The sequence below is a fragment of the Sorex araneus genome, chromosome 2, assembly GCF_027595985.1.
Source record: "Sorex araneus isolate mSorAra2 chromosome 2, mSorAra2.pri, whole genome shotgun sequence".
Taxonomy (NCBI): domain Eukaryota; kingdom Metazoa; phylum Chordata; class Mammalia; order Eulipotyphla; family Soricidae; genus Sorex; species Sorex araneus.
The window spans coordinates 5,418,761-5,444,139 of NC_073303.1; the positions used below are offsets into that span (position 1 = coordinate 5,418,761).

The window sequence follows — 25,379 nt, forward strand, 5'->3', positions numbered from 1 at the left end:
AATTTATGTGAACTAAAGCCCAAAGAAATTGAAAGTCATTAATGGAGCTCGAAAAACCAATGAATGCTGATTGTCAGGGGGTTTTAATCAGTTTGTAAACATCATGTAATATCTGAGAGAAGAGCAGAATATACTGAAAATAAACAAATCTCATATGCACCTTTTTACATCACCTTAACATACAAATCATGATTCACTAACCTGACTGGTTTTAAATTAACAAAATTTCATTAATACTACTCTCAAAATTCAATGACGGAACCTTAATCTGTTGTATTTACAAGTTTAACTTAAGTACTTTTGATAATTTCATATCCAAGAGTATATAAACACAACTTTCCCCTTCAAATGTCCAGTATAATAATTTTTTATTTACTGAAATTTCCTGATAGGTTATGTCAAGATTGTCCATAGAATTTGAAATTCTCTCCTAACAGAGAATACATCAATGTCATCAACACAGATATGCTTTATTCCTCTTAAAAACCTTTCTAGCAGCAGACTTAAAGGCTTTATTTCTCAGGCTGTAGATGATTGGATTGAATGTTGGTGGAACTACTGTATACATAATAGTGAGTAGAATGTCTAACACGGTTGGAGAGTTCGAGTGAGATTTGAAGTACTCAAAGGTAGCTGTAGAAAGAAACAATATGACAACAGCGAGGTGGGGGAGGCAAGTGGAAAAGGCCTTAGCTCTGCCCTCAGCAGATGGCATCCTCAGCACAGAAGAAAATATCTGCATGTAGGAGAATCCAATAAAGATAAGACAAAGAAATGCCATGAAAGCCATGAAGGCGGTGACACCGAGCTCACTGATGTAGTCATTAGAGCAGGAGAGTTTCAGGATCTGGGGAATATCACAGAAGAACTGGTGAATGATGCGGGGGCCACAGAAGCGGATGGAGAAAGTAGCTGCCGTATGCATGGCTGCAGTGATGGCCCCACTGACCCAGACGCCAGCGAGCCCATGGACACAGGTTCTGACGTTCATGATGATGTCATAGCGCAGGGGCAGACAGATGGCCACGTAGCGGTCATAAGACATCAGTGTGAGCATGGACATCTCAGCATCCGCGCAGAGGATGGAAACAAAGCACTGTAAAACGCATTCCCAGAAGGAAATGTCTCCTCTATGCAAGAAAGAGTTAATAATGAATCTTGGGACAGTCACGGAAATGTAGCAGAGATCCAGCAAGGAGAGATGCTTCAGGAAGAAATACATGGGGGACTGGAGACTGTCATCCAGGGACGTGGTGGTGATGATGAGCACGTTGCCAGCTAAAGCCAACAAGTAGAGAACGAGGAATAGACAAGCATAAATGATTTCTAGCTCAGGCTTGGCAGAAAACCCCAAGAGGAGAAACCCACTGGTCGTGAAATTAGCCATAGTCCATTAACTTCATATGGATGTTGGTTGCAAATCACAGGTCCTGCATGGATGCAGTACTGCTCAAATTCTCTAGAGTTGCAAAACAATGACAAATTATACAAACCAATAAATTAATATCTAACCATAAATCTATTTCTTCATAAATATAAAAATGTTAAATTTTTGATAGTGCCTGACAAATAATGATGTAAAAGTAATAATTGTATTACAGTAACCATCAATTAACCAAAATCCTATCAATTAATATGTTCTATATTTCTTAGTTAAAATGGCTGAAGAAAAGCTTTGAAATCTATTCTAAAATATAGTTATCTGTCCAATTACTATTGCTTACATAAATGCCAACATTTGTAATCATTTTTTATTTAATAAAAATGAGAGAACTATTAAGTTCTTCAGTAATTTTGTATGTAACATGTTAAGCCTTTTGTACATAGTATACTCATCTCATTCAACAAATATTATTTGATCAGGAAAATCATCTAAAATATGTAATATCATGTCAAGTTTGTTCATATATTTTGAAAAAGTTCAGAATATTTAACAGAAGAAAATTAGTCTATAAAGTAAAATGAGTTAGTTTACATAAGTAACACTTTTGTGTAATTAGTAAATAATAAGTTTTTAAGAAAATTTGTTCAGGGTCTTGATATTTCACAGTGCCAGAGTACTTAGGTACTAATTCATGGTTGAGGCCATGAGTTCAATTCTATGCACTGGGAATAGAAAGAGAGAAAAATCTATCTCACAGAGATTTACTTTTTTTATTCAATCACTGTGCGATAGACCCTTACAGAGCTGTTCATGATTAGGTCTCAGTCAACAGTGCTCTAACAGCCGTCCCTCCACAGTGCACATCTCCCCGCACCGGCGTCCCCAGGTTCCCTCCCATCACTCTCTCCTATCCCTCCTCTCTCTCTCCTCTCTCTCTCTCCTCACTCTCCCTTCTTTTCTAATTAGTACAGTAGTAAAAACAGACAAATCCTCAAATTAAATTAACAGGTTTTTAGGATGTTTCAAAATGATGATTATACGTAGCCAAGAATATTAAAATGATGAATTGATAGAATGGACACAGACAATAAAAAATTAGAAGGAAGAAAGAACATAGTGCACAATTAGTTCTCTGTAGAGAATATATGATTCTGTTTATACTGATTAATAGACTTTCACCCTAAATCAGAGGTGATGTAGCACTGTAGCACTGTGGTTCAATTTGCTGGAGCGGGCACTAGTAATGTCTCCATTGTGAGACTTGTTACTGTTTTTGGCATATTGAATATGCCTCGGGTAGCTTGCCAGGCTCTGCAGAGAGGGCGGGATACTCTTGGTAGCTTGCCGATCTCTCCAAGAAGGACAGAGGAATCGAACCTGAGTTGGCCGAGTGCAAGGCAAACGCCCTTACCTGCTGTGCCATCGCTCCAGTCCATAACTAACAATGATGTAGGGTAAATAAGGAGCAAGGTCTGTTAGCCAATCTTCCACACCACCTGGGCCTGTGACTACCCATCACCTTAACATTGTTAGAAAGCAGCTGTGAGCATGGAGAAGCCCAGGACCTCTGCTAGGTAGTGCTGTCCTGTTCTCCTGAATCGAGTCTGCACGAAACCTGTAGACTACTCGTGTCCAGCATATATGAGAACCTGCTTCTGGCTTCCCTGAACTTGGAGGAGAAATACTGCCAGCTGTCCCCAGCACATCTTACCACATTGGGCAATTACCACAATGGGGGCAGTACTGCATCCATGCATGGCCTGTGGTTTGCACCAACATCCTTAAGAAGTTAATGGACTATGGCTAATCTCACCACAGAGGTGATGCAGGGTGAAGAAAAACAAAGAAAAACACTGATCCTGCTGGCAGTTTTTCAGCACTAGAAAAACTCCAAGGATAAGATTGTTCTAATTTAAGCTGAAGGTAACATAGTTTCCTTGCTTTGTTATAGTCCAAATAATTATATTGGGAAAACATTCGAGTCTCAATTGAATATGGACACTGCCTCCCAGAACTCAAAAGCAGAGCACATATCAAATTTTGTATTATTGGAAATCAATTCACCCTCAGTTGTGTGTGTGTGTGTGTGTGTTTGTGTGTGTGTGTGTTTTCCACAGGAGTCATAAGATAAGAGTTTAAACTAAATGAAACAAGAATTTAGCTTTCTATAGGTAATGGTATAAAAAAACTTAGATAATGCCTCTAAACATAATAATGACACATTTACTAATTTAGGCATTCTTCTCAGGATTTTTCAACTCACCAGGTCAATTTTTGTAGCCTCCAGAAACTTCTTTCATCTCAATATACTTGGAAGGAGTTTGCTTAATTTTCTTGGTGAAAACCAACAGAAATAACTTAATTTATATACATGGAAATGTTGTTCATTCACCTAAAATATTATACTTGATCACTAATTAATATGAAGATGAATGAAAAAATATAATTGTCTTAAGATAGGCTCAATTTGTAATGGTAACATAAATTTACTCCAAAATCACAATTCATATGTACTTCTTCCATTCAGTGCATGCCTTCCGTATTCCTGAAATTGAAGAATACACACATATTAAATAATGTTTTTAATCCAAGGTTTTTAATACAGTTGACTACAGAAAGTAAATAGATTCTTAAGAAAGTTAGAGTTTAAGAATATAGATGTATGTTTGCACTATTTAAGAGAAGGTAAAAAATCATTTAAATCTAAAATGTAGCTGATTAAATGTTATAAAGAGACAAATTGCCTAAATTTCATTGTAAATATTATAATTAAAGGTTTTACATTTAAGTGTTAAAAAATAAATGCATTAGGGCTAGCACAACACAGTGATTGTTTGGACGCATGCAGTTAACTCCCTTAGACAACATCTTATGGTCATCCTCTTCTTGGGAGAAATTTCAAAATGTCTCTAGCGACCTACTTTCAGTATGAATCTCAAGTACTTTGAGTTTACTTAAATACTTGCTTTTGCACAGTGGACAATACCATCCTCTGAAGGGCAGGAACTAAGGTGCGGGGGAATTATTAAACCGAGAGGGCACTGGTAGCTTTGGTTGCTATTGGGTGCAAGTTCTCTTTAGTCACTTAAGTTTCCAGGCATCATTTGTTTTCTGAAAAGGGGTGATGGATTTTGTTTGATTTTTTTTTTTGACAAATGATTAGCAAACTGGTAGGTTAGGGACTATGTTTTAGGTGGATGCAAATAAGTTTTAAATCTAACCCATGTTTCAAAATATACTTATGAAATTTACCATTATATTTTCTATTTTACTCTCCATTTTTTTAAATGTTGATCGTTTATATATCCATTGTAGGACTTTTCTGAAATTTCTTCTGTCAGAATTCATCTCATCTCCTCCCAACGTAGAAAAAGTCAGAAGTCTGAAGTAAAAGAAGCCTGATCTCTCCTCATACTCTGACAAAGTTTACCTAGATTTATTTTTGGACAAAAAAATATACATGGTTATTTATGGAGAAGAAAATGTGGTTGCCCATGCATTATCAGCTTTTACACTTGTTTATTTGAACAATATGACTTCAAACTCATTAGAGATTGGAATGTATTTAACAAGTTTTATAGTTAAATTTTACAAGCACCCAGGAACATATAGAGCAATAACTAATTCTGTCCAATGATCCACACATTAACACGGAATTGCTCATTTGTCTACATAAGGAAATTCTAGGACTATAGGAATTTTACTCCACTAATCATTCCAAACTGGGTTGTTTACAATGTTCTCAATAAACGTAGTTTTCATTGATGTTTCTTAACTCATGCATTTCCCTTCATTTCTCAAGTCAAAGACAATGATATTTTACCTTATCCAGTCAGAAGGTCTACCTTAGAGGCATTCCACTGTTCAACCCACTCTGTCTTTCTGGAACCTCAGACTCACCAGAAGATGGTCAGAAGCCTCTTCCCTCAACATAAGGACAAGCATCAGTGTGTGTGATTCACATTTAGTGAAGGTTTGATCTCTGTAATGAACTGACCTCAGAAAAGTGTCTTCTCCTGAAAGAAATCAGTCTACTTTAATTCTCCTTGTTCCCAAGAGGTTACACTGGGAATTTATCCAAAGCAGATCTTCTGGCCTCTGGACATTTGGAAGTTTTAATAAATTCCCTTGGGTCAAGACTCGAAATTTATGGTGTTTTCCTACAGAATAATCAGTTGAAGCCAATTTTATGATTTAATGACCATTGGAAGCTAGGTGAGTTTTTATTTTATGTGTGTCATTGGAGTAATTTATTTAAAAAGACTAATTTGCACTTATGATTCAGGGATAGCCAACAATTGATTTCATCAATTTAAGTGGCTATTGTGGGAAAACACTCTGCCCTGAACGCCCTAAGATATATGCAGTGTCCTGGGTTAGACAAGATGACAGTAAACAGTGCTCTTAGGGTTTCTATAGGAGCACTGAGAGAGGGAATTTGACACTGGTGCTGGGATTGGTGTTAAAACACTATCTCCTAAAACTTACTATCAATAACTTTGTAAATCACAGTTCTTTACATTTAAAACAAACTTTTAATAGAGAAATGCATTTTCTTGGTCAGTCACTTGGCTTGCATGCAGCTAGCCCAGGTTCAATCCCCAGGACCCCAGAAGGCCCCTGAGCTCACCAGAAAAATCTTGAGTGCAGAGCCAGGAGTAACCACTTGAGCACTTCCAGGTGTGGCCCCAAAAGTAAAAATAAAAATGCATTTGCTTCCCATTAAAAATTTCAAAAGTGAATGAGCACTTATTTCTGGGTGGAATCTAAAACACTAATTACATGTATGACCTCTGTTACAGTGATCTGCGTTCCTTCTATGACTTATTTTGTTATGTGCTTGCTATGAGGAACAGTGGGGTTGTCAGATGTTTTTCATTTTTTCCTATTGTCTATTCAGTATTTGTTGTGCTACCACTAACTTCACTTAAAATGAAACCCTCGAATTCCATCCACATTATCAGGAAGTGCATTATTCCATCTTTCTTACTACTGTACCCTACCCCACTTGGAGATCCAATACTTACTTGGAGATTTATAATAATGACTCTATAAAAATATCAGAAGTAAATTCCAGCAACTATGAATAAAGTTTCCTTTCCCTCCTGTGGAGAGCCTCCACGGGACTGTGCTTTGCAACAACAGTTGCACTGTGCTTGTAAATTGCACCGTTCTTCGTAAACAACACCTGTGTGCTTCGAAAACAATTCCTAATAAGGAAACAGGATGTCTTGCCACGCCCATAAGCTGTAACTAACCTATCAGATGCAGACACGTGGGCGGAAAACAAGCAGCGAGAGGCATATAAGGAGGGAAGCTGCCTAGCTAGTGGGTCCCCCCTGGTTCCTTTTCCTTAGTTCGTCCTTAGTCCATGCTTCGTTCGTCCTTTTTTCTGTTTGCATGAGAAGGTTTCTTAATAAATAGCTGGAAGAAGAATCTCCGGGTTGCGTGTTACTTTACACCCTCCCACACCTCCATCAACACTCATTGTTTCCAGTCATTTTCATGTGTCCTTTTCACTGCTGTGAGATGCTGTCTTATTGTTTTGATTTGTATTTCCCTGATGATATGACAATGAAAATGTTTTTATTCTATTCTCAGGGAAGTGTCTGTACATCTCTCCTTCACATATTTTCATAGCTTATTAAATTTCTTATTGTTGATATTTTAATATTAACTCTTTACTCTATATGTAGCACTGTAGCACTGTCATTCCCTTATTCATTGATGTGCTGGAGCAGGAACCATTGTGAGACTTGTTGTTACTTTTTTTGCCATATCAAATACGGCACGGGTAGCTTCCAGGCTCTGCCATGCAGGTGGAATACTCTCGATAGCTTTACCGTATACACTGTATGGAAATGCTTTCTCTCATTCATTGAGGTATATACTGTGAGGACAAAATTACATGTCCTTTGAAGTACTTTGCATTATCCTGTATGCAAATATATATACATATATAGGACACGTTGGAAATTCTTCTTTATTAATATCACTGTAGCGTGTATCACGGTCATCTCCTGTTCATCAATTTGCTCGAGCAGTTGCCAGTAATGTCTCCATTTGTCCTAGCCCTGAGATTTTAGCAGCATTTCTTTCCTCGTCCTACCCAATGGTGCCTCATTGGAGGCACTTTCAGGGTCAGTGGAATGAGACCCATCATTGCTACTGTTTTTGGCGTATCGAATATCCCACAGGGAGCTTGCCAGGCTCTGCAGAGAGGGCAGGATACTCTTGGCAGCGTGCCAGGCTCTCTGAGAGGAAGGGAGGAATTGAACATGGGTCTGTACATACAAGGGTCTCCCCTCCCTGCTGTGCTCCAGCACATCCCCAAATCAGACTCTGTCCATAACCTGTGGGCCAAATCTTCTGAGTGCTCTGGATTTGTAAGTGTAATTAAAATTTGCTTTTCTCTTTCCTTTATACCCTTTGCATAGTGTACTTTAGAGCAATGTTCTCTTTGTAAACACCCAGGTAGACAGTTAAAGCTATATTTTTGTCACTTGAGAGTTAACTGACTCCAGGTAATATTTATTCCTGGCAATCCATCAATTTTCTTGACTCAAGCCTCAGTTGCTCTTAGTTCCTAACAACCCTAATGGGGTCCTGGTGAGGAATTTGGATTTGGATGGTCCCAAGGCAAGCTGCAGCTACCCTGGATTGTAAAGGGACAGTTTAAATGCCATCACTTGTTTCTCTTTTCATCCGTTGATTTCCATTTTGCTCGAATGGGCTCCAGTAACGTCTTCATTCATCCCTGTCGCGTCCTAGTGTAGCCTAATGATATCTGCTCGCTCCAGGAACAGGAAGAGACTCACACAATTCATTCAGGGTTTTGAGGAAGAAGTCTGACCATCTCTTTGGTGACGGCCACGTGGTCTATTGAAGTCCCGTGGAATCCAGTAAGTAACAGCTCTAGTCCAGCGGTCCTCTCTGAGTTGCATTGTGTCCAGCCCATCTGATTTTCGATGCCTTGGGAAACAAGACAGTGTCCCTGATTCTTGATCATCGACGGAGGTTGAACTCCAGATTTCTTCTCTCACTTGAGTGAAATGTAATACTCCAAGTATAGCTCTTTGGATTCCTCATTGGGTTACCCTAGTAGCATCCTCATTCTGTTTTCACAGGGCCCAGGTCTCTGAGATGTATGTTAGTGCAGGAAGAATGGTGAAGTCAAAAAGATGTTCCTTGAGCCAGAGGTTCAGTCCTGAGATATTATCAGCCTCTCTTTGTTAGTCCTTCCTAATGCTGCCTTATTGGGAGCTCTTTCATGAAGAAGAAATGAACAAAAGCTTCCTCAAAAAAAGAAATACAAATAGCAAAAGGCACATGAAATAAACACTCCAAATCACTCATCATCAGGGAGCTGCAAATCAAAACAACAATAAGATATCATCTCACACCACAGAGAATGGCACACATTGAAAAGAACAAAAGCAACCAGTGCTGGTGTGGATGTGTGGGAAAAGGGACACTCTTTCACTGTTGGTGGGAATGCTGACTGGTCTAGCCTTTTTGGAAAACAATATGGACGGTCCTTCAAAAACTAGAAATTGAGCTTCTATATGAACCTGCAATAATACTTCTAGGAATATATCCCGAGGCTGCAAAAAAGCACAGTAGAAATGACATCTGTACCTATATGTTCATTGCAGCACTGTTCACAATAGCCGAAATCTGGAAACAACCCAAGAGTGCCCGAGAACAGACGCTTGATTAAAGAAACTTTGGCATATCTAAACAATGGAATACTATGCAGCTGTTAGGAAAGATGAAGTCAAGAAATTTGCCTGTAAGTGGACAGACAAGGAGAGTTGCGCGTTCCCCCAAAATCTCTCCGGCCCGCAGAGAGACAACAGTGGGAAGCGCTCCTAATTGGGTGGGTTCTATGAGCGGTCCCGACTTGAAAATAAAACTGGTGAGGTTGGGAAGAAAGGGGCTCAAGACAACACATGCTGATCAAGAGCGTCTTTATTACCAGCCATGCTGGTTTTATACCTTTCTTAGCAGGGGGTTGGTACATGAGTTGTCAATCATCAGGGAAGTGTCTTCTCAGACCAAGTAAGGAAAAGTTCGGGGCGTTCTTTGGAGGGCTACAATACTCTCTAAGAGTCGGTTGAGAAATAGTGGGGAGGGGAAGACAAGGGTTTATCTGGCAGGAACATCTGTCAGGAGGAATGTACAAGGCTTTTAGTGTAGAGGAAGGCATTCTACTTTACGGGCTCTTGGAGTCTGGTGGTTACCTGCCCTGGGCTGCTTTTACTTCTAGAGGTTAGCTATTTCCTTGGTCACAAGGGCACCTGTGCCTCAGGTTATGAGAACACTGGTAATGGAATTTTCCGGTTTGTCCAGAGTAAAGGTTGCGGGGCCCTCTATTGTTCAGGGTCCTGAACAGTCCCCAGCAGGGAGTATCATGCTATGAGAAATGAGTCAGAAAGAGGGACAGACTCAGAAGGACTGCACTCATTTGTGGAGTATAAAATAACATAACACAAAGACAGTAAATAGAAGGGTCAGTATAAAAAACATCTGCGGGGGGCGCGACCAGGGGAAGAGCCCCGGCGGCTCTCCCTGTCAGCCACTCCCTGGGGGCTCAGAGGGTTCAGTCATGGCTGCTGGCCCAGTCTGAGGGGCCCGGGCCATGGGGCAAATGGAGGAGGAAAACAAGGGCCAAGCAAGTTGATTGATCAGTTACCGTTTATTTCATTCACTCCTGTCTCTCTCTCTGCTTCTCTCCAAGCTCTTGATCTCTCCCCCCAACCCACTCTTCCAGCCTAGTTAAATCCCCCCAGCATGAGGGGTTGGGGCTTACACATAGGTGTGGTCACAATCAATAGGGTAAAGTTCTTCCCCTCAGGGGATGCTGCTTCTAGGAGAGATTCTCCTTCAGCAGGACCATCCACCCAAGGGCGAATCCCATGAGTGTGTTTCTCCTCCCCTCATCCAGAAAACACATAAGCATTCACAGTTTGTAAACATCATGTAATATCTGAGAGAAGAGCAGAATATACTTAAAATAAACAAATCTCGTATGCACATTTGTACATATTTAACATACAAATCAGGACTCACTAACCTGACTGGTTCTAAATTAACAAAATCTCATTTATACTACTCTCATAATTCAACGACGGAAACTTAATCTGTTGTATTTACACGTTTAGTATAGATACTTTTGATAATTTAATATCCAAGAGTATATAAACTCAACGTTCCCCTTTACATGTCCAGTATAATAATTTTTTATTTACTGAAATTTCCTGATAGGTTATGTCAAGATTGTCCATTGAACTTGAAATTTTCTCCTAACAGAGAATACATAAATGTCATCAACACAGATATGCTTTATTCCTCTTAAAAACCTTTCTAGCAGCAGACTTAAAGGCTTTATTTCTCAGGCTGTAGATCATTGGATTGAACGTTGGTGGAACTACTGTATACATAATAGTGAGCAGAATGTCTGACACAGTTGGAGAGTCTGAATGAGATTGGAAGTACTCAAAGGCAGCTGTAGAAAGAAACAATATGACGACAGCGAGGTGGGGAAGGCAGGTGGAAAAGGCCTTAGCTCTGCCCTCCGCAGATGGCATCCTCAGCACAGAAGAGAATATCCGCATGTAGGAGAATCCAATAAAGATAAGACAAAGAAATGCCACGAAAGCCAGGAAGGCGGTGACACCGAGCTCATAGATATAGTCATTAGAGCAGGAGAGTTTTAGGATCTGGGGAACATCACAGAAGAACTGGTGAATGATGCGGGGGCCACAGAAGCGGATGGAGAAAGTAGCTGCTGCATGCATGGCTGCAGTGATGACCCCACTGACCCAGACGCCGGCGAGCCCATGGACACAGGTTCTGACGTTCATGATGACGTCATAGTGCAGGGGCAGACAGATGGCCACGTAGCGGTCATAGGACATCAACGTGAGTATGCCTATCTCTGCATCCACACACATGTTGAACGCAAAGCACTGAAAAACGCATTCCCAGAAGGAAATGTCTCCTCTATGCAAGAAAGAGTTAATAATGAATCTTGGGACAGTCACGGAAATGTAGCAGAGATCCAGCAAGGAGAGATGCTTCAGGAAGAAATACATGGGGGACTGGAGACTGTCATCCAGGGACGTGGTGGTGATGATGAGCATGTTGCCAGCTAAAGCCAACAAGTAGAGAACGAGGAACAGAGAAGCACAGAATATTTCTAGCTCAGGCTTGGCAGAAAACCCCAAGAGGAGAAACCCACTGGTCGTGAAATTAGCCATAGTCCATTAACTTCTTAAGGATGTTGGCTGCAAATCACAGGCCCTGCATGGATGCAGTACTGCCCAAATTCTCTAGAGTTGCAAAACAATGACAAATTATACAAACAAATAAGTTAATATCTAACCATAAATCTATTTCTTCATAAATATTAAAATGTTAAATATTTGACAGTGCCTGACAAATAATGATGTAAAAGTTACAATTGTATTTTAGTAACTATCGATAACAAAATCCTATCAATTAATATGCTCTATATTTCTTAGTTTAAATGGCTAAAGATAATCTTTGAAATATATTCTGAAAAATAAAATTTTATGTCCAATTCGTATTGCTTACATAAATGGTTTTTATTAAATCAAAAAACAAGAGAACTATGAAGTAATTAAGTTATTTTGTGCACAACATATTAAGCCTTTTTTACATAATATGCTCATATCATTCGACAAATATTTGATCAGGAAAGTAATCTAAAATATATTATATCCTGTCAAGTTTGTGCATATATTTTGAAAAAGTTCAGAATATTTAATAGAAGAAAATTAGTCTATAAAGTAAAATAAGTTAGTTTACATATAAATACATTTCCATGTAATTAGTAAATAATTTTTATTTAAGAAATTTATTCAGAGCCCTGGATGTTTCACAGTGCCAGAGTACTGAGGTACTAACCCATGAGTGAGGCCATGAGTTCAATTCTATGCACTGGCAAAAGAAAAAAGGGAAAAATGTATCTCATAATGATTTACTTTTTTTTTAAATCTCTGTGAGATAGACCCTTACAAAGCTGTTCATGATTAGGTTTCAGTCATACAGTGTTCTAACACCCATCCCTCCACAGTGCACATCTCCCAGCACCTGCGTCCCCAGTTTCCCTCCCATCACCCGCTCTCCCCTCTTTTCCGTCTCTCCCCCCTCTCTCTCATCCTGTCTCTCTCCCCCTATCTCCCTTGTCTCTCTCTTCTTTTGTATTAGTGCAGTAGTAAAAACAGACAAATCCTGAAATTAAATTGACAGAAATTTTTAGGCTGCTTGAAAGTGATGATTATATGTAGCCAAGGATATAAAATGCATGAATTGATAGAAAGGAAACAGACACTAAAAAATTAGAAGGAAAAAAGAACATAGCAGGCAATTAGATCTCTGTAGAGAGTATATGTATGATTATGTTTATGCTGAGTAATAAACTTTCACCCTAAATCAAAAGTCATGTAGCACTGTAGTCCCTTTGTTCATTGATTTGCTGAGCAGGCACCAGTAACTTCTCCATTGGGAGACTTGTTGTTACTGTTTTTGGCATATTGAATATGCCACTGGTAGCTTGCCTGGCTCTGCAGAGAGGGCCAGATACTCTCGGTAGCTTACCGGGCTCTCCAAGAAGGACAGAGGAATCTAACCTGGGTTGGCCGAGTGCAAGGCAAACACACTACCTGCTTTGCTATCATTCCAGTCCATAATTTAAAACATAGGGTAAACCAGGAGCAAGGTCTTTTAGCCAATCTTCCACACCACTTGGGCCTGTGACTACCCATCACCTTAACATATTTAGAAAACAGTTGTGAGTATGGAGAAACCCAGGACCTCTGCTAGGTTGTGCTGCCGTGTTCTCCTGAATCGAGTCTGCATGAAACCTGTAGACTACTCGGGTCCAGCATTTATGAGAACCTGCTTCTGGCTTCCCTGAACTTGGAGGAGAAAATACTGCCAGCTGTCCCCAGCACATCTTACCACATTGGGCAATTACCACAATGGGGGCAGTACTGCATCCATGCAGGGCCTGTGGTTTGCACCAACATCCTTAAGAAATTAATAAACTGGGGCTGGAGTGATAGTACAATGAGCAGGGCATTTGCCTTGCAAGCGACCAACCCGGGTTCGATTCCCAGCATCCCATATGGTCCCCTGAGCACCGCAGGGTTAATTCCTGAGTGCAAGCCAGGACTGACCCCTGTGCATCGCCGGGTGTGACCCAAAAAGAAAAAAAATAGTTAATGGACTATGGCTAATCTCCCCATAGAGGTGATGTAGGGTGAAGAAAAACAAAGAAAAACACTGATCCTGCTGGCAGTTTTTCAGCACAAGAAAAGCTCCAGGAATAAGATTGTTCTGATTTAAGCTGAAGGTAATGTAGTTTCCTTGCTCTGTTATAGTCCAAATAATTATATTGGGAAAACACTCAAGTCCCAATTGAATATGGACACTGCCTCCCAGAACTCAAAAACAAAGCACATATCAAATTTTTTATTATTGGAAATCAATTCACCCTCAGGTGTGTGTGTGTGTGTGTGTGTGTGTGGGTGTGTGTGTGGGTGGGTGTGCGCGCGCGCGTGCATATGTGATCTACAGTAGTCATAAAATAAGAGTTTAAACTAAATTAAACAGAAGCACTTAACTTTATATAGGCAATGGTATATTGCTTAATAGATAATGCTTCTTAACATCATAATTGCACATTTATTGACATAGGCATTCTTCTAAAACTTCTTCAACTCACCAGGTCAATTTTTTAGCCACCAGAAACTTTTTTCATCACAATGTATTTGGGAGCAGTTTGCTTAATTTTATAGATGAAAACGAACAGAAATAACTTAATTTATATACATGGAAATGTTGTTCATTTATCCTAAAATATTATACTTGATCATTAATTAATATGAAGATGAATGAGAAAATATAATTGTCTTAAGATTGGCTCAATTTGGAATGGTAACATTTATTTACTCCAAAATCACAAGTCATATGTACTTTTGCATTCAGTGCATGCCTTCTGTATTCCCGAAATTGAAGAAAATACATATATTAAATAATTTTTTATCCATGGTTTATAATACAATTGACTACAGAACGTAAATAAATTCTTGAGAAAGTTAGAGTTTAAGAATATAGATGTATGTTTGCACTATTTAAGAGAGGGTAAAAAGTTATTTCAATCTAAAATGTAGCTGATTAATTATTATAAATGAGACAAATTGACAAAATTTCATTTTAAAGATTATAATTAGAGGTTTTACATTTAAGTGTAAAAAAATAAATATATTGGGTTTAGCACAACACAGTGATGATTTGGATGCATGCAGTTAGCTCCCTTATTCACCATCCTATGGTCATTCTCTTCTTGGGTGAAATTTAAAATGCCTCTAGCTACCTACTTTCAGTATGAATCCCAAACATTTTGAGTTTACTTAAATCCTGGTTTTTGCACAGTGAACAATACCATCCCCTGAAGGGCAGAAACTGGGGGGTGAGGAAATTATTAGACAGGAGGGTACTGGGAGCTTTGGTTGCCATTGGGTGCAAGTTCTGTTTAGTCACTTTTAAGTTTCCAGGCATGATTGTTTTCTGAAAAGGGGTGCTGAGTTTTTTTTGATTATTTTCTAACAAATGACTGGCAAACTGGTAAGTTAGGGAACTATCTTTTAGGTGGATGCAAATGATTTATATATATCACCAATGATTCACAATGCACTTATGAAATTTACCATTATGTTTGCTATTTTACTTTTCATTTTTTAGCATGTTGACCATTCACATATTTATTGTAGGACTTTATTTAAATTTCTTTCTGTCAGAATTCATCTCACCTCCTCCCAAGGTAGAAAAAAGTCAGAAACCTGAAGTAAATTGATACTTATAAAAGCCTGATCTCTCATCATACTCTGACAAACTTTACCTAGAGTTATTTTTGAACAAAAGAAATATGGTTATTTGTGGAGAAGAAAATGTGGTTGCCCATGCATTATCAGCTTTTATATTTGTTTATTTCAACAATATGCCTGCACTCTCTAATATGGAAAGTATTTAACAAGTTTTATAGTTAAATTTTACAAGCATCCATGAACATAAAGATAGATCAATAATTAATTCTGCGCAATGATCTACACATTCACACTGAATTACTTATTTGTCTATATAAGGAGGGAAATTCTAGAAATATAAGAATTCAACTCCACTGATCATTCCAAAATAGGTTTACAATATTCACCTCAATATACCTACTTTTCATTGATGTTTGTTAACTCCTGAATTTCCTTTCATTTCTCAAATCAATGATATTTTATCTTATCCAGTAAGAAGGTCTACCTTAGGAGCATTCCACAATTTGACCCACTCAGTCTTTCTGGAACCTCAGACTTACCAGAGGATGGTCAGGAGGCTCTTTCCTCAACATAAGGACAAGCATCAGTGTGTGTGATATACGTTTAGTGAAGGTTTGATCTCTGGAATGAACTGACCTCAGAAAACTGTCTTCTCCTGAGGGAAAGAAATCAGTCTACTTCAATCCTCCTTGTTCCCAAGAGGTTACACTGGGAATTTATCCAAAGATGATCTTCTAGCCTCTGGACATTTGGAAATCTTAATAAATTCCCTTGGGTCAAAACTTGAAATTATATGGTGTTTTCCTACAGAATAATCAGTTGGAGCCAATTTAATGATTTAATGATCATTAGAAGCTAGGTGAGTTTTTATTTTATTTGTGTTATTGGAGTAATTTATTGGAAAAGACCAATTTGCATTTATGATTCAGAAATAGCCAACAACTGATTTCATCAATTTAAGTGGCTCTTGTGGGAAATCACTCTGCCCTGAATGCCCTAAGATATATGCAATATCCTGGATTAGACAAACCGGCAGGAGACAGTGCCCTTAGGCTTTCTATAGGAGCACTGAGAGAGGGAATTTGACACTGGTGCTGGGATTGGTGTTAAAACACTATCTCCTAAAACTTACTATCAATAACTTTGTAAACCACAGTTCTTTACATTTAAAACAAACTTTTAATAGAGAAATGCATTTGCTTGGTCAGTCACTTGGCTTACATGCAGCTAGCCCAGGTTCAATCCCCAGGACCCCAGAAGGCCCCTGAGCTCACCAGAAAAATCTTGAGTGCAGAGCCAGGAGTAACCACTTGAGCACTGCCAGGTGTGGCCCCAAAAGTAAAAATAAAAATGCATTTGCTTCCCATTAAAAATTTCAAAAGTAAATGAGCACTTATTTCTGGGTGAAATCTAAAACACTAATTACATGTATGACCTCTGTTACAGTGATCTGCTTTCCTTCTATGACTTATTTTGTTATGTGCTTGCTATGAGGAAGAGTGGGGTTGTCAGATGTTTTTCATTTTTTCCTATTGTCTATTCAGTATTTGTTGTGCTACCACTAACTTCACTTAAAATGAAACCCTCGAATTCCATCCACATTATCAGGAAGTGCATTATTCCATCTTTCTTACAACTGTACCCTACCCCACTTGGAGATCCAATACTTGGAGATTTATAATAATGACTCTATAAAAATATCAGAAGTAAATTCCAGCAACTATGAATAAAGTTTCCTTTCCCTCCCACACCTCCATCAACACTCATTGTTTCCAGTCATTTTCATGTGTCCTTTTCACTGCTGTGAGATGCTGTCTTATTGTTTTGATTTGGGCCATGGGGCAAATGGAGGAGGAAAACAAGGGCCAAGCAAGTTGATTGATCAGTTACCGTTTATTTCATTCACTCCTGTCTCTCTCTCTGCTTCTCTCCAAGCTCTTGATCTCTCCCCCCAACCCACTCTTCCAGCCTAGTTAAATCCCCCCAGCATGAGGGGTTGGGGCTTACACATAGGTGTGGTCACAATCAATAGGGTAAAGTTCTTCTCCTCAGGGGATGCTGCTTCTAGGAGAGATTCTCCTTCAGCAGGACCATCCACCCAAGGGTGAATCCCATGAGTGTGTTTCTCCTCCCCTCGTCCAGCAAACATATAAGCATTCACAATATTAATCATTTTGTATGGACACAATAAGAAATGCATTTATCTTTTAGAATTGCTCTCCTGGGGCCATCTTGATCTCAGACTACAGTGCTCAGGCCAGATTAGTTTTTCCTATCTGTAGCAGGGTCCTAGTCTCATCGTTACTTTTGGATCATGACAGCATTTTTCCATGATCAAGCTCTGAATTTATAGTAAGGAATTAGGCACTTTGGGCAGGCCCATCTCGATGCCAGGGTAGCACATAACTCACAGCTAGCCCTGGATCTGTCCCGTCCCTCGATGGGACCCTGCTTTTGGGGTGCTAGGAACTGAGGGCAACTGAGGCTTAAGTGGAGAAAGCAGATGCCCAGGAATGAATAATATTCAAAGATAATTAATCTCAATCTACAAAAGCATAATATTGTCTTCTTGTGTCTATACAAAAAGGACATTGCTTTAAAGTAAACTATTCAAAAGACACAAGGAGAGGAGAAAGGCAATATTAACTTACAATATAAGTTCAGTGTCCTAGAAATATCTGACCTTACAAATTAACAGTTTCATTAGGAGGAAGGCTAATTAACTGTTTGTAGAAGAGAGCATAGAGAAGTAGTTACAGATAAACAAAGAAATGGGAGTGACTCAGGAGCACCTTAATGGGTGTGACAGGGATAAACTTAAGCTCCTTATGGCAAGGGGGGAAAAGACAAAGTAACATCATCCTACAGGTCAGGAAGATTGATCCATAGTTGGAAGCCTGCCTTATGAGCAGGCGGGGAGAGGACACTAAGGATCACTAAGAAAATGATGGTTGGAGGCATCGGTTGGGATGGGAGTTGTGTGTTAAAAGTAGATAAAGTGTCAAACACGATCACCTCTCAGTATCTGCATTGCAAACCATAATGCCCAAAAGTATAGAAAGAATATAGGAAATATTGTCTGCCATGGAGGCAGTGGAAGGGTGGGAAAGGTGGGGATATACTGGGAATATTGGTAATGGGGAGTGTGCACAGGTGGAGGAATGGGTGTTTGATCATTGTGTGATTATAACTCAGACATAAAAACCTGTAACTATAAATCAATGTGAATCAATAAAATAAAAAACAAACTGGTATCTTTGAGAATCTCACTGATTATTCATTAAATCATCCCTTCCTCATGACTGGCAAAGTGATCCACTACATCTGAAATGGAAAATTAAGGGAGATCATGAAGCTTTACAAAGGTGGCATTAATATATGTGAACTAAAGCCCAAAGAAATTAAAAGCATTAATGGAGCTCCAAAAACCAATAAATGCTGAATGTCAGGGGTTTTAATCAGTTGGTAAACATCATGTAATATCTAGAGAAGAGCAGAATATACTGAAAATAAACAAATCTCATATGCACATTTTTACATATTTAACATACAAATCATGACTCTAACCTGACTGGTTTTAAATTAACAAAATCTCATTTATACTACTCTCATAATTCAACGACGGAAACTTAATCTGTTGTATTTACACGTTTAGTTTAGGTACTTTTGATAATTTAATATCCAAGAGTATATAAACATAATGTTCCCCTTCACATGTCCAGTATAATAATTTTTTATTTACTGAAATTTCCTGATAGGTTATGTCGATTGTCCATAGAATTTGAAATTCTCTCCTAACAGAGAATACAGAAATGTAATCAACACAGATATGCTTTATTCCTCTTAAAAACCTTTCTAGCAGCAGACTTAAAGGCTTCATTTCTCAGGCTGTAGATGATTGGATTGAATGTTGGTGGAACTACTGTATACATAATAGTGAGCAGAATGTCTGACACAGTTGGAGAGTTCGAATGAGATTTTAAGTAGTCAAAGGCAACTGTAGAAAGAAACAATATGACGACAGCGAGGTGTGGGAGGCAAGTGGAAAAGGCCTTAGCTCTGCCCTCAGCAGATGGCATCCTCAGCACAGAAGAAAATATCCTCATGTAGGAGAATGCAATAAAGATAAGACAAAGAAATGCCACGAAAGCCAAAAAGGCGGTGACACCGAGCTCATTGATATAATCATTAGAGCAGGAGAGTTTCAGGATCTGGGGAACATCACAGAAGAACTGGTGAATGATGCGGGGGCCACAGAAGCGGATGGAGAAAGTAGCTGCTGTATGCATGGCTCCAGAGATGGCCCCACTGACCCAGACGCCGGCGACTCCATGTACACAGGTTCTGACATCCATGATGACGTCATAGTGCAGGGGCAGGCAGATGGCCACGTAGCGGTCATAGGACATCAACGTGAGCATGGCCAACTCAGCATCCGCACAGATGTTGAACGCAAAGCACTGAAAAACGCATTCCCAGAAGGAAATGTCTCCTCTGTACAAGAAAGAGTTGTAAAGGTATCTCGGCACAGTCACGGAAATGTAGCAGAGATCCAGAAAGGAGAGATGCTTCAGGAAGAAATACATGGGGGACCGGAGACTGTCATCCAGGGACGTGGTGGTGATGATGAGCATGTTGCCAGCTAAAGCCAACAAGTAGAGAACGAGGAACAGACAAGCACAGAATATTTCTAGCTCAGGCTTGGCAGAAAACCCTACGAGGAGAAACCCACTGGTCGTGAAATTTGCCATAGTCCATTAACTTCTTAAGGTTGTTGGCTGAAAATCACAGGCCCTGCATGGATGCAGTACTGTCCATATTCTCTAGAGTTGTAAAACAATGGTAAATTATACAAACCAATAAATAAATATCTAACTATAAATCTATTTCTTCATAAACACAATAATGTTAAGTATGAGTAAGTGCCTCACAAATAATGATGTAAAATAACAATTTTATTACAGTAACCATCAATTAACCAGAATCCTATCAATTAACATGCTATATATTTCTTAGTTAAAATGCCTAAAGAAAAGCTTTGAAATATATTCTGAAAAATTAAAGGATCTGTTCAATTACTATCGCTTACATAAACGGTTTTTTATTAAATCAAAAAATAAGAGAACTATGAAGTTTTTAAGTAATTTTGTATGTAACATATTAAACCTTTCTAACATAATATACTCATTATTTGATCAGGAAAGTAATCTAAAATATATTATATCCTGTCAAGTTTGTGCATATATTTTGAAAACGTTCAGAATATTTCATAGAAGAAAAATAGTCTATAAATTAAAAGAAGTTAGGTTACATATAAATAACATTTCTTTGTAATTAGTAAATAATTCCTATTTAAGAAAATTTGTTCAGGGCCCTGGATGTTTCATAGTGCCAGAGTACTGAGGTACTAACCCATGAGTGCATAATTCTATGCAGTGGCAAAAAAAAAGTGAAAAATTTATCTCATAGTGATTTACTTTTTTTATTGAATCTCTGTGAGATAGACTCTTACAGAGCTGTTCATGATTCGGTCTCTGTCAACAGTGCTCTAACACCCATCCCTCCACAGTGCACATCTCCCCGCACCGGCGTCCCCCGGTTCCCTCCCATCACCCGCTCTCTCCTTCTTTCCTCTCTCTCTTTCTTTCTCCCTCTCTCCCCCTAAGTCCCTCCTCTCTCTCTCTTCTTTTGTAATTAGTACAGTAGTAAAAACAGACAAATCCTTAAATTAAATTGACAAAAATTTTAGGCTTCTTGAAAATGGTGATTATATGTAGCCAAGGATATCAAAATGCATGAATTGATAGAATGGAAACAGACACTAAACAATTAGAAGGAAAAAAGAACTTAGCATGCAATTAGTTCTCTGTAGAGAATATATGATTATGTTTATGCTGATTAATAGACTTTCACCCTAAATCAGAGGAGATTTAGCACTGTAGTCTCATTCATCAATTTGCTCAAGCAGGCATCGGTAATATCTCCATTGGGAGACTTGTTGTTACTGCTTTTGCCATATTGAATATGCCACGGATAGCTTGCCAGGTGCTGACATGAGGGCAGGATACTCTCGGTACCTTGCCCGCTCTCTGAGAGGGATGGAGGAATTGAACCCGGGTTGGCCGAGTGTAAGGCAAACACCTTACCTGCTGTGCCATCGCTCCATTTCATAATTTAAAACGACATAGGGTAAATCAGAAGCAAGGTCTTTTAGCCAATCTTCCACACCACCTGGGCCTGTGACTACCCCTCATCTTAACATTGTTAGAAAGCAGCTGTGAGCATGGAGAAGCCCAGGACCTCTGCTAGGTTGTGCTGTCGTGTTCTCCTGAATCGAGTCTGCATGAAACCTGTAGACTACTCGGGTCCAGCATTTATGAGAACCTGCTTCTGACTTCCCAGAACTTGGAGGAGAAATACTGCCAGCCGTGTCCAGCACATCTTACCACACTGGGCAATTACCACAATGGGGGCAGTACTGCATCCATGCAGGGCCTGTGGTTTGCACCAACATCCTTAAGAAGTTAATAAACTGGGGCTGGAGTGATAATACAACGAGCAGGGCATTTGCCTTGCAAGCGACCAACCCGGGTTCGATTCCCAGCATCCCATATGGTCCCCTGAGCACCGCAGGGTTAATTCCTGAGTGCAGAGCCAGGACTGACCCCTGTGCATTGCCGGGTGTGACCCAAAAAGAAAAAAGATAGTTAATGGACTATGGCTAATCTCCCCATAGAGGTGATGTAGGGTGAAGAAAAACAAAGAAAAACACTGATCCTGCTGGCAGTTTTTCAGCACAAGAAGAGCTCCAGGGATAAGATTGTTCTGATTTAAGCTGAAGGTAATGTAGTTTCCTTGCTTTGTTATAGTCCAAATAATTATATTGGGAAAACACTCGAGTTCCAATGAATATGGACACTGCCTCCCAGAACTCAAAAACAAAGCACATATCAAATTTTTTATTATTGGAAATCAATTCACCCTCAGTTGTGTGTGTGTGTGTGTGTGTGTGTGTGTGTGTGCGCGTGTGTGCGTATGTGTTCTACAGGAGTCATAAAATAAGAGTTTAAAATAAATTAAACAGAAGCACTTAACTTTATATAGGCAATGGTATAATGCTTAATAGATAATGCTTCTTAACATCATAATTGCACATTTATTGACATAGGCATTCTTCTAAAACTTCTTCAACTCACCAGGTCAATTTTTGTAACCTCCAGAAACTTCTTTCATCACAATGTATTTGGGAGTAGTTTGCTTAAATAAGAATATAGATGTATGTTTGCACTATTTAAGAGAGGGTAAAAAGTTATTTCAATCTAAAATGTAGCTGATTAAGTATTATAAATGAGACAAATTGACAAAATTTCATTTTAAAGATTATAATTAGAGGTTTTACATTTAAGTGTTAAAAAATAAATGTATTGGGTTTAGCACAACACAGTGATGATTTGGATGCATGCAGTTAGCTCCCTTATGCACCATGCTATGGTCATTCTCTTCTTGGGTGAAATTTAAAATGCTTCTAGCTACCTACTTTCAGTATGAATCCCAAACATTTTGAGTTTACTTAAATCCTGGTTTTTGCACAGTGAACAATACCATCCCCTGAAGGGCAGAAACTGGGGGGGTGGGGAAATTATTAAACCAGGAGGGTACTGGTAGCTTTGGTTGTCATTGGGTGCAAGTTCTGTTTAGTCACTTTTAAGTTTCCAGGCATGATTGTTTTCTGAAAAGGGGTGGTGAGTTTTGTTGGATTATTTTCTGACAAATGACTGGCAAACTGGTAAGTTAGGGAACTATCTTTTAGGTGGATGCAAATGATTTATATATATCACCAATGATTCACAATACACTTATGAAATTTACCATTATGTTTGCTATTTTACTTTTCATTTCTTAGCATGTTGACCATTCATATATTTATTGTAGGGCTTTATTTAAATTTCTTTCTATCAGAATTCATCTCACCTCCTCCAAAGGTAGAAAAAAGTCAGAAATCTGAAGTAAATTGATACTTATAAAAGCCTGATCTCTCATCATACTCTGACAAAGTTTACCTAGAGTTATTTTTGAACAAAAGAAATATGGTTATTTGTGGAGAAGAAAATGTGGTTGCCCATGCATTATCAGCTTTTATATTTATTTGAACAATATGCCAGCACTCTCTAATATGGAAAGTATTTAACAAGTTTTATAGTTAAATTTTACAAGTATCCATGAACATAAAGATAGAGCAATAATTAATTCTGCCCAATGATCCACACATTCACACTGAATTACTTATTTGTCTATATAAGGAGGGAAATTCTAGAAATATAGGAATTCAACTCCACTGATCATTCCAAAATAGGTTTACAATATTCACCTCAATATACCTAGTTTTCATTGATGTTTGTTAACTCCTGCATTTCCTTTCATTTCTCAAGTCAAGGACAATGATATTTTATCTTATCCAGTCAGAAGGTCTACCTCAGGGGTATTCCACTATTTGATCCACTCAGTCTTTCTGGAACCTCAGACTCACCAGACGACGGTCAGGAGCCTCTTCCCTCAACATAAGGACAAGCATCAGTGTGTGTGATATACGTTTTGTGAAGGTTTGATCTCTGGAATGAACTGACTCAGAAAACTGTCTTCTCCTCAGAGGAAGAAATAAGTCTATTTTAATCCTCCTTGTTCTCAAGTGGCTACACTGGGAATTTATCCAAAGCAGATCTTCTGGCCTCTGGACATTTGGAAGTCTTAATAAATTCCCTTGGGTCAAGACTTGTAATTTATGGTGTTTTCCTACAGAATAATCAGTTGGAGCCAATTTAATGATTTAATGACCATTGGAAGCTAGGTGAGTTTTTATTTTATGTGTGTCATTTGAGTAATTTATTGGAATAGACTAATTTGCACTTATGATTCAGGGATAGCCAACAACTTTTTTCATCAATTTAAGTGGCTATTTTAGGAAATCACTCTGCCCTGAATGCCCTAAGATATTTGCAGTGTCCTGGGTTAAACAACCCGGCAGGAAACAGTGTTCCTAGGGCTTCTATAGGAACACTGAGAGAGGGAATTTGACACTGGTACTGGGATTGGTGTTAAAACACTATCTCCTAAAACTCACTATCAATAACTTTATAAATCATGATTCTTTAAATTTAAAAGACTTTTTAATAAAGAAATGCATTTGCTGGTAAGGCACTTGCCTTGCATGCAGATGACCACATTCAATCCCCAGGACCCCAGAAGGCCCCTGAGCTCACCAGAAAAACTTGAGTGCAGAGCCGGGAGCAAGCCCTGAGCACTGCCAGGTGTGTCCCCAAAAGTAAAAACAAAAATGCATTTGCTTCCCATTAAAAAAGTGAATGAGCGCTTATTGCTGGGTAAAGTCTGAAACACAAATGAGTATTACCTCTGTTACAGTGAGCTGCGTTCCTTCTATGACTTATTTTGTTGTGTTCTTTCTATGAGGAACAGTGGTGTTTTCAGATGTTTTTCATTGTTTCATATTGTCTACTTAGTCTACCACTAACTTCACTTAACATGCCACCCTCCAATTCCATCCACATTATAGGGATCTGCATTATTCCATCTTTCTTACAACTGTGCACTGCCCCATGGTCTATATATACCACAACTTATTAATTTATTCATCTGTTTGGATATTTCAGTGGCTTCCACATTGTGATAATTGTATTGAGTGTTCCACTGGACTAAGGTTGCAGATACCACTTACGGACATACATTTTTGTGTTTGAAGCGCAGATGCCATGAATTGAATTCTTGGGTCATGTGGGAGTTCTGTTCCTACTTACTTGGAAATTTATAATAATGACTTCTTTAAAAAAAATCAGAAGTAAATTCCAGCAAAAATGAATAGTTTCCTTTCCCTCCCACATCCCCATCAACACTCATTGTTTCCAGTCATTTTCATGTGTCTTTTTCACTGCTGTGTGATGCTATCTTATTGTTGTTTTGATTTGTATTTCCCTGATAATAGTGACAATGAAAACCATTTTATTCTCTTCTCAGGAAAGTGTCTATACATCTCTCCTTCACATATTTTCATAGCTTATTGAATTTCTTATTGTTGATATTTTAATGCTACAAAAATCTAGGATATTAACTCTTTACCATGTATGTAA

The 25,379-nt window shown here is 38.7% G+C and overlaps 3 protein-coding genes across 3 annotated transcripts; all 3 read right to left on the reverse strand.

The window, feature by feature from the left end:
• Positions 1-454: 454 nt before the first annotated feature.
• LOC101543460 (olfactory receptor 14J1-like) lies at positions 455-1,387 on the reverse strand. Its single transcript, XM_004622228.2, has one exon. The coding sequence runs from the start codon at positions 1,385-1,387 to the stop codon at positions 455-457; it is 933 nt and encodes a 310-aa protein (XP_004622285.2).
• Positions 1,388-10,713: 9,326 nt separating this feature from the next.
• Positions 10,714-11,340, reverse strand: LOC129402383 (olfactory receptor 14J1-like). The gene has a single exon (XM_055128798.1). It carries the CDS (start codon positions 11,338-11,340, stop codon positions 10,714-10,716), a length of 627 nt encoding a protein of 208 aa, XP_054984773.1.
• Positions 11,341-19,058: 7,718 nt separating this feature from the next.
• LOC129402387 (olfactory receptor 14J1-like) lies at positions 19,059-19,991 on the reverse strand. Its single transcript, XM_055128812.1, has one exon. The coding sequence runs from the start codon at positions 19,989-19,991 to the stop codon at positions 19,059-19,061; it is 933 nt and encodes a 310-aa protein (XP_054984787.1).
• Between the last annotated feature and the right edge of the window lie 5,388 nt (positions 19,992-25,379).

Bases quoted from the DNA above. Each gene is read 5' to 3' on its own strand.
- LOC129402387 (XM_055128812.1), bottom strand. From the start codon at position 19,991: ATGGCAAATTTCACGACCAGTGGGTTTCTCCTCGTAGGGTTTTCTGCC.
- LOC101543460 (XM_004622228.2), bottom strand. From the start codon at position 1,387: ATGGCTAATTTCACGACCAGTGGGTTTCTCCTCTTGGGGTTTTCTGCC.
- LOC129402383 (XM_055128798.1), bottom strand. From the start codon at position 11,340: ATGTGTGTGGATGCAGAGATAGGCATACTCACGTTGATGTCCTATGAC.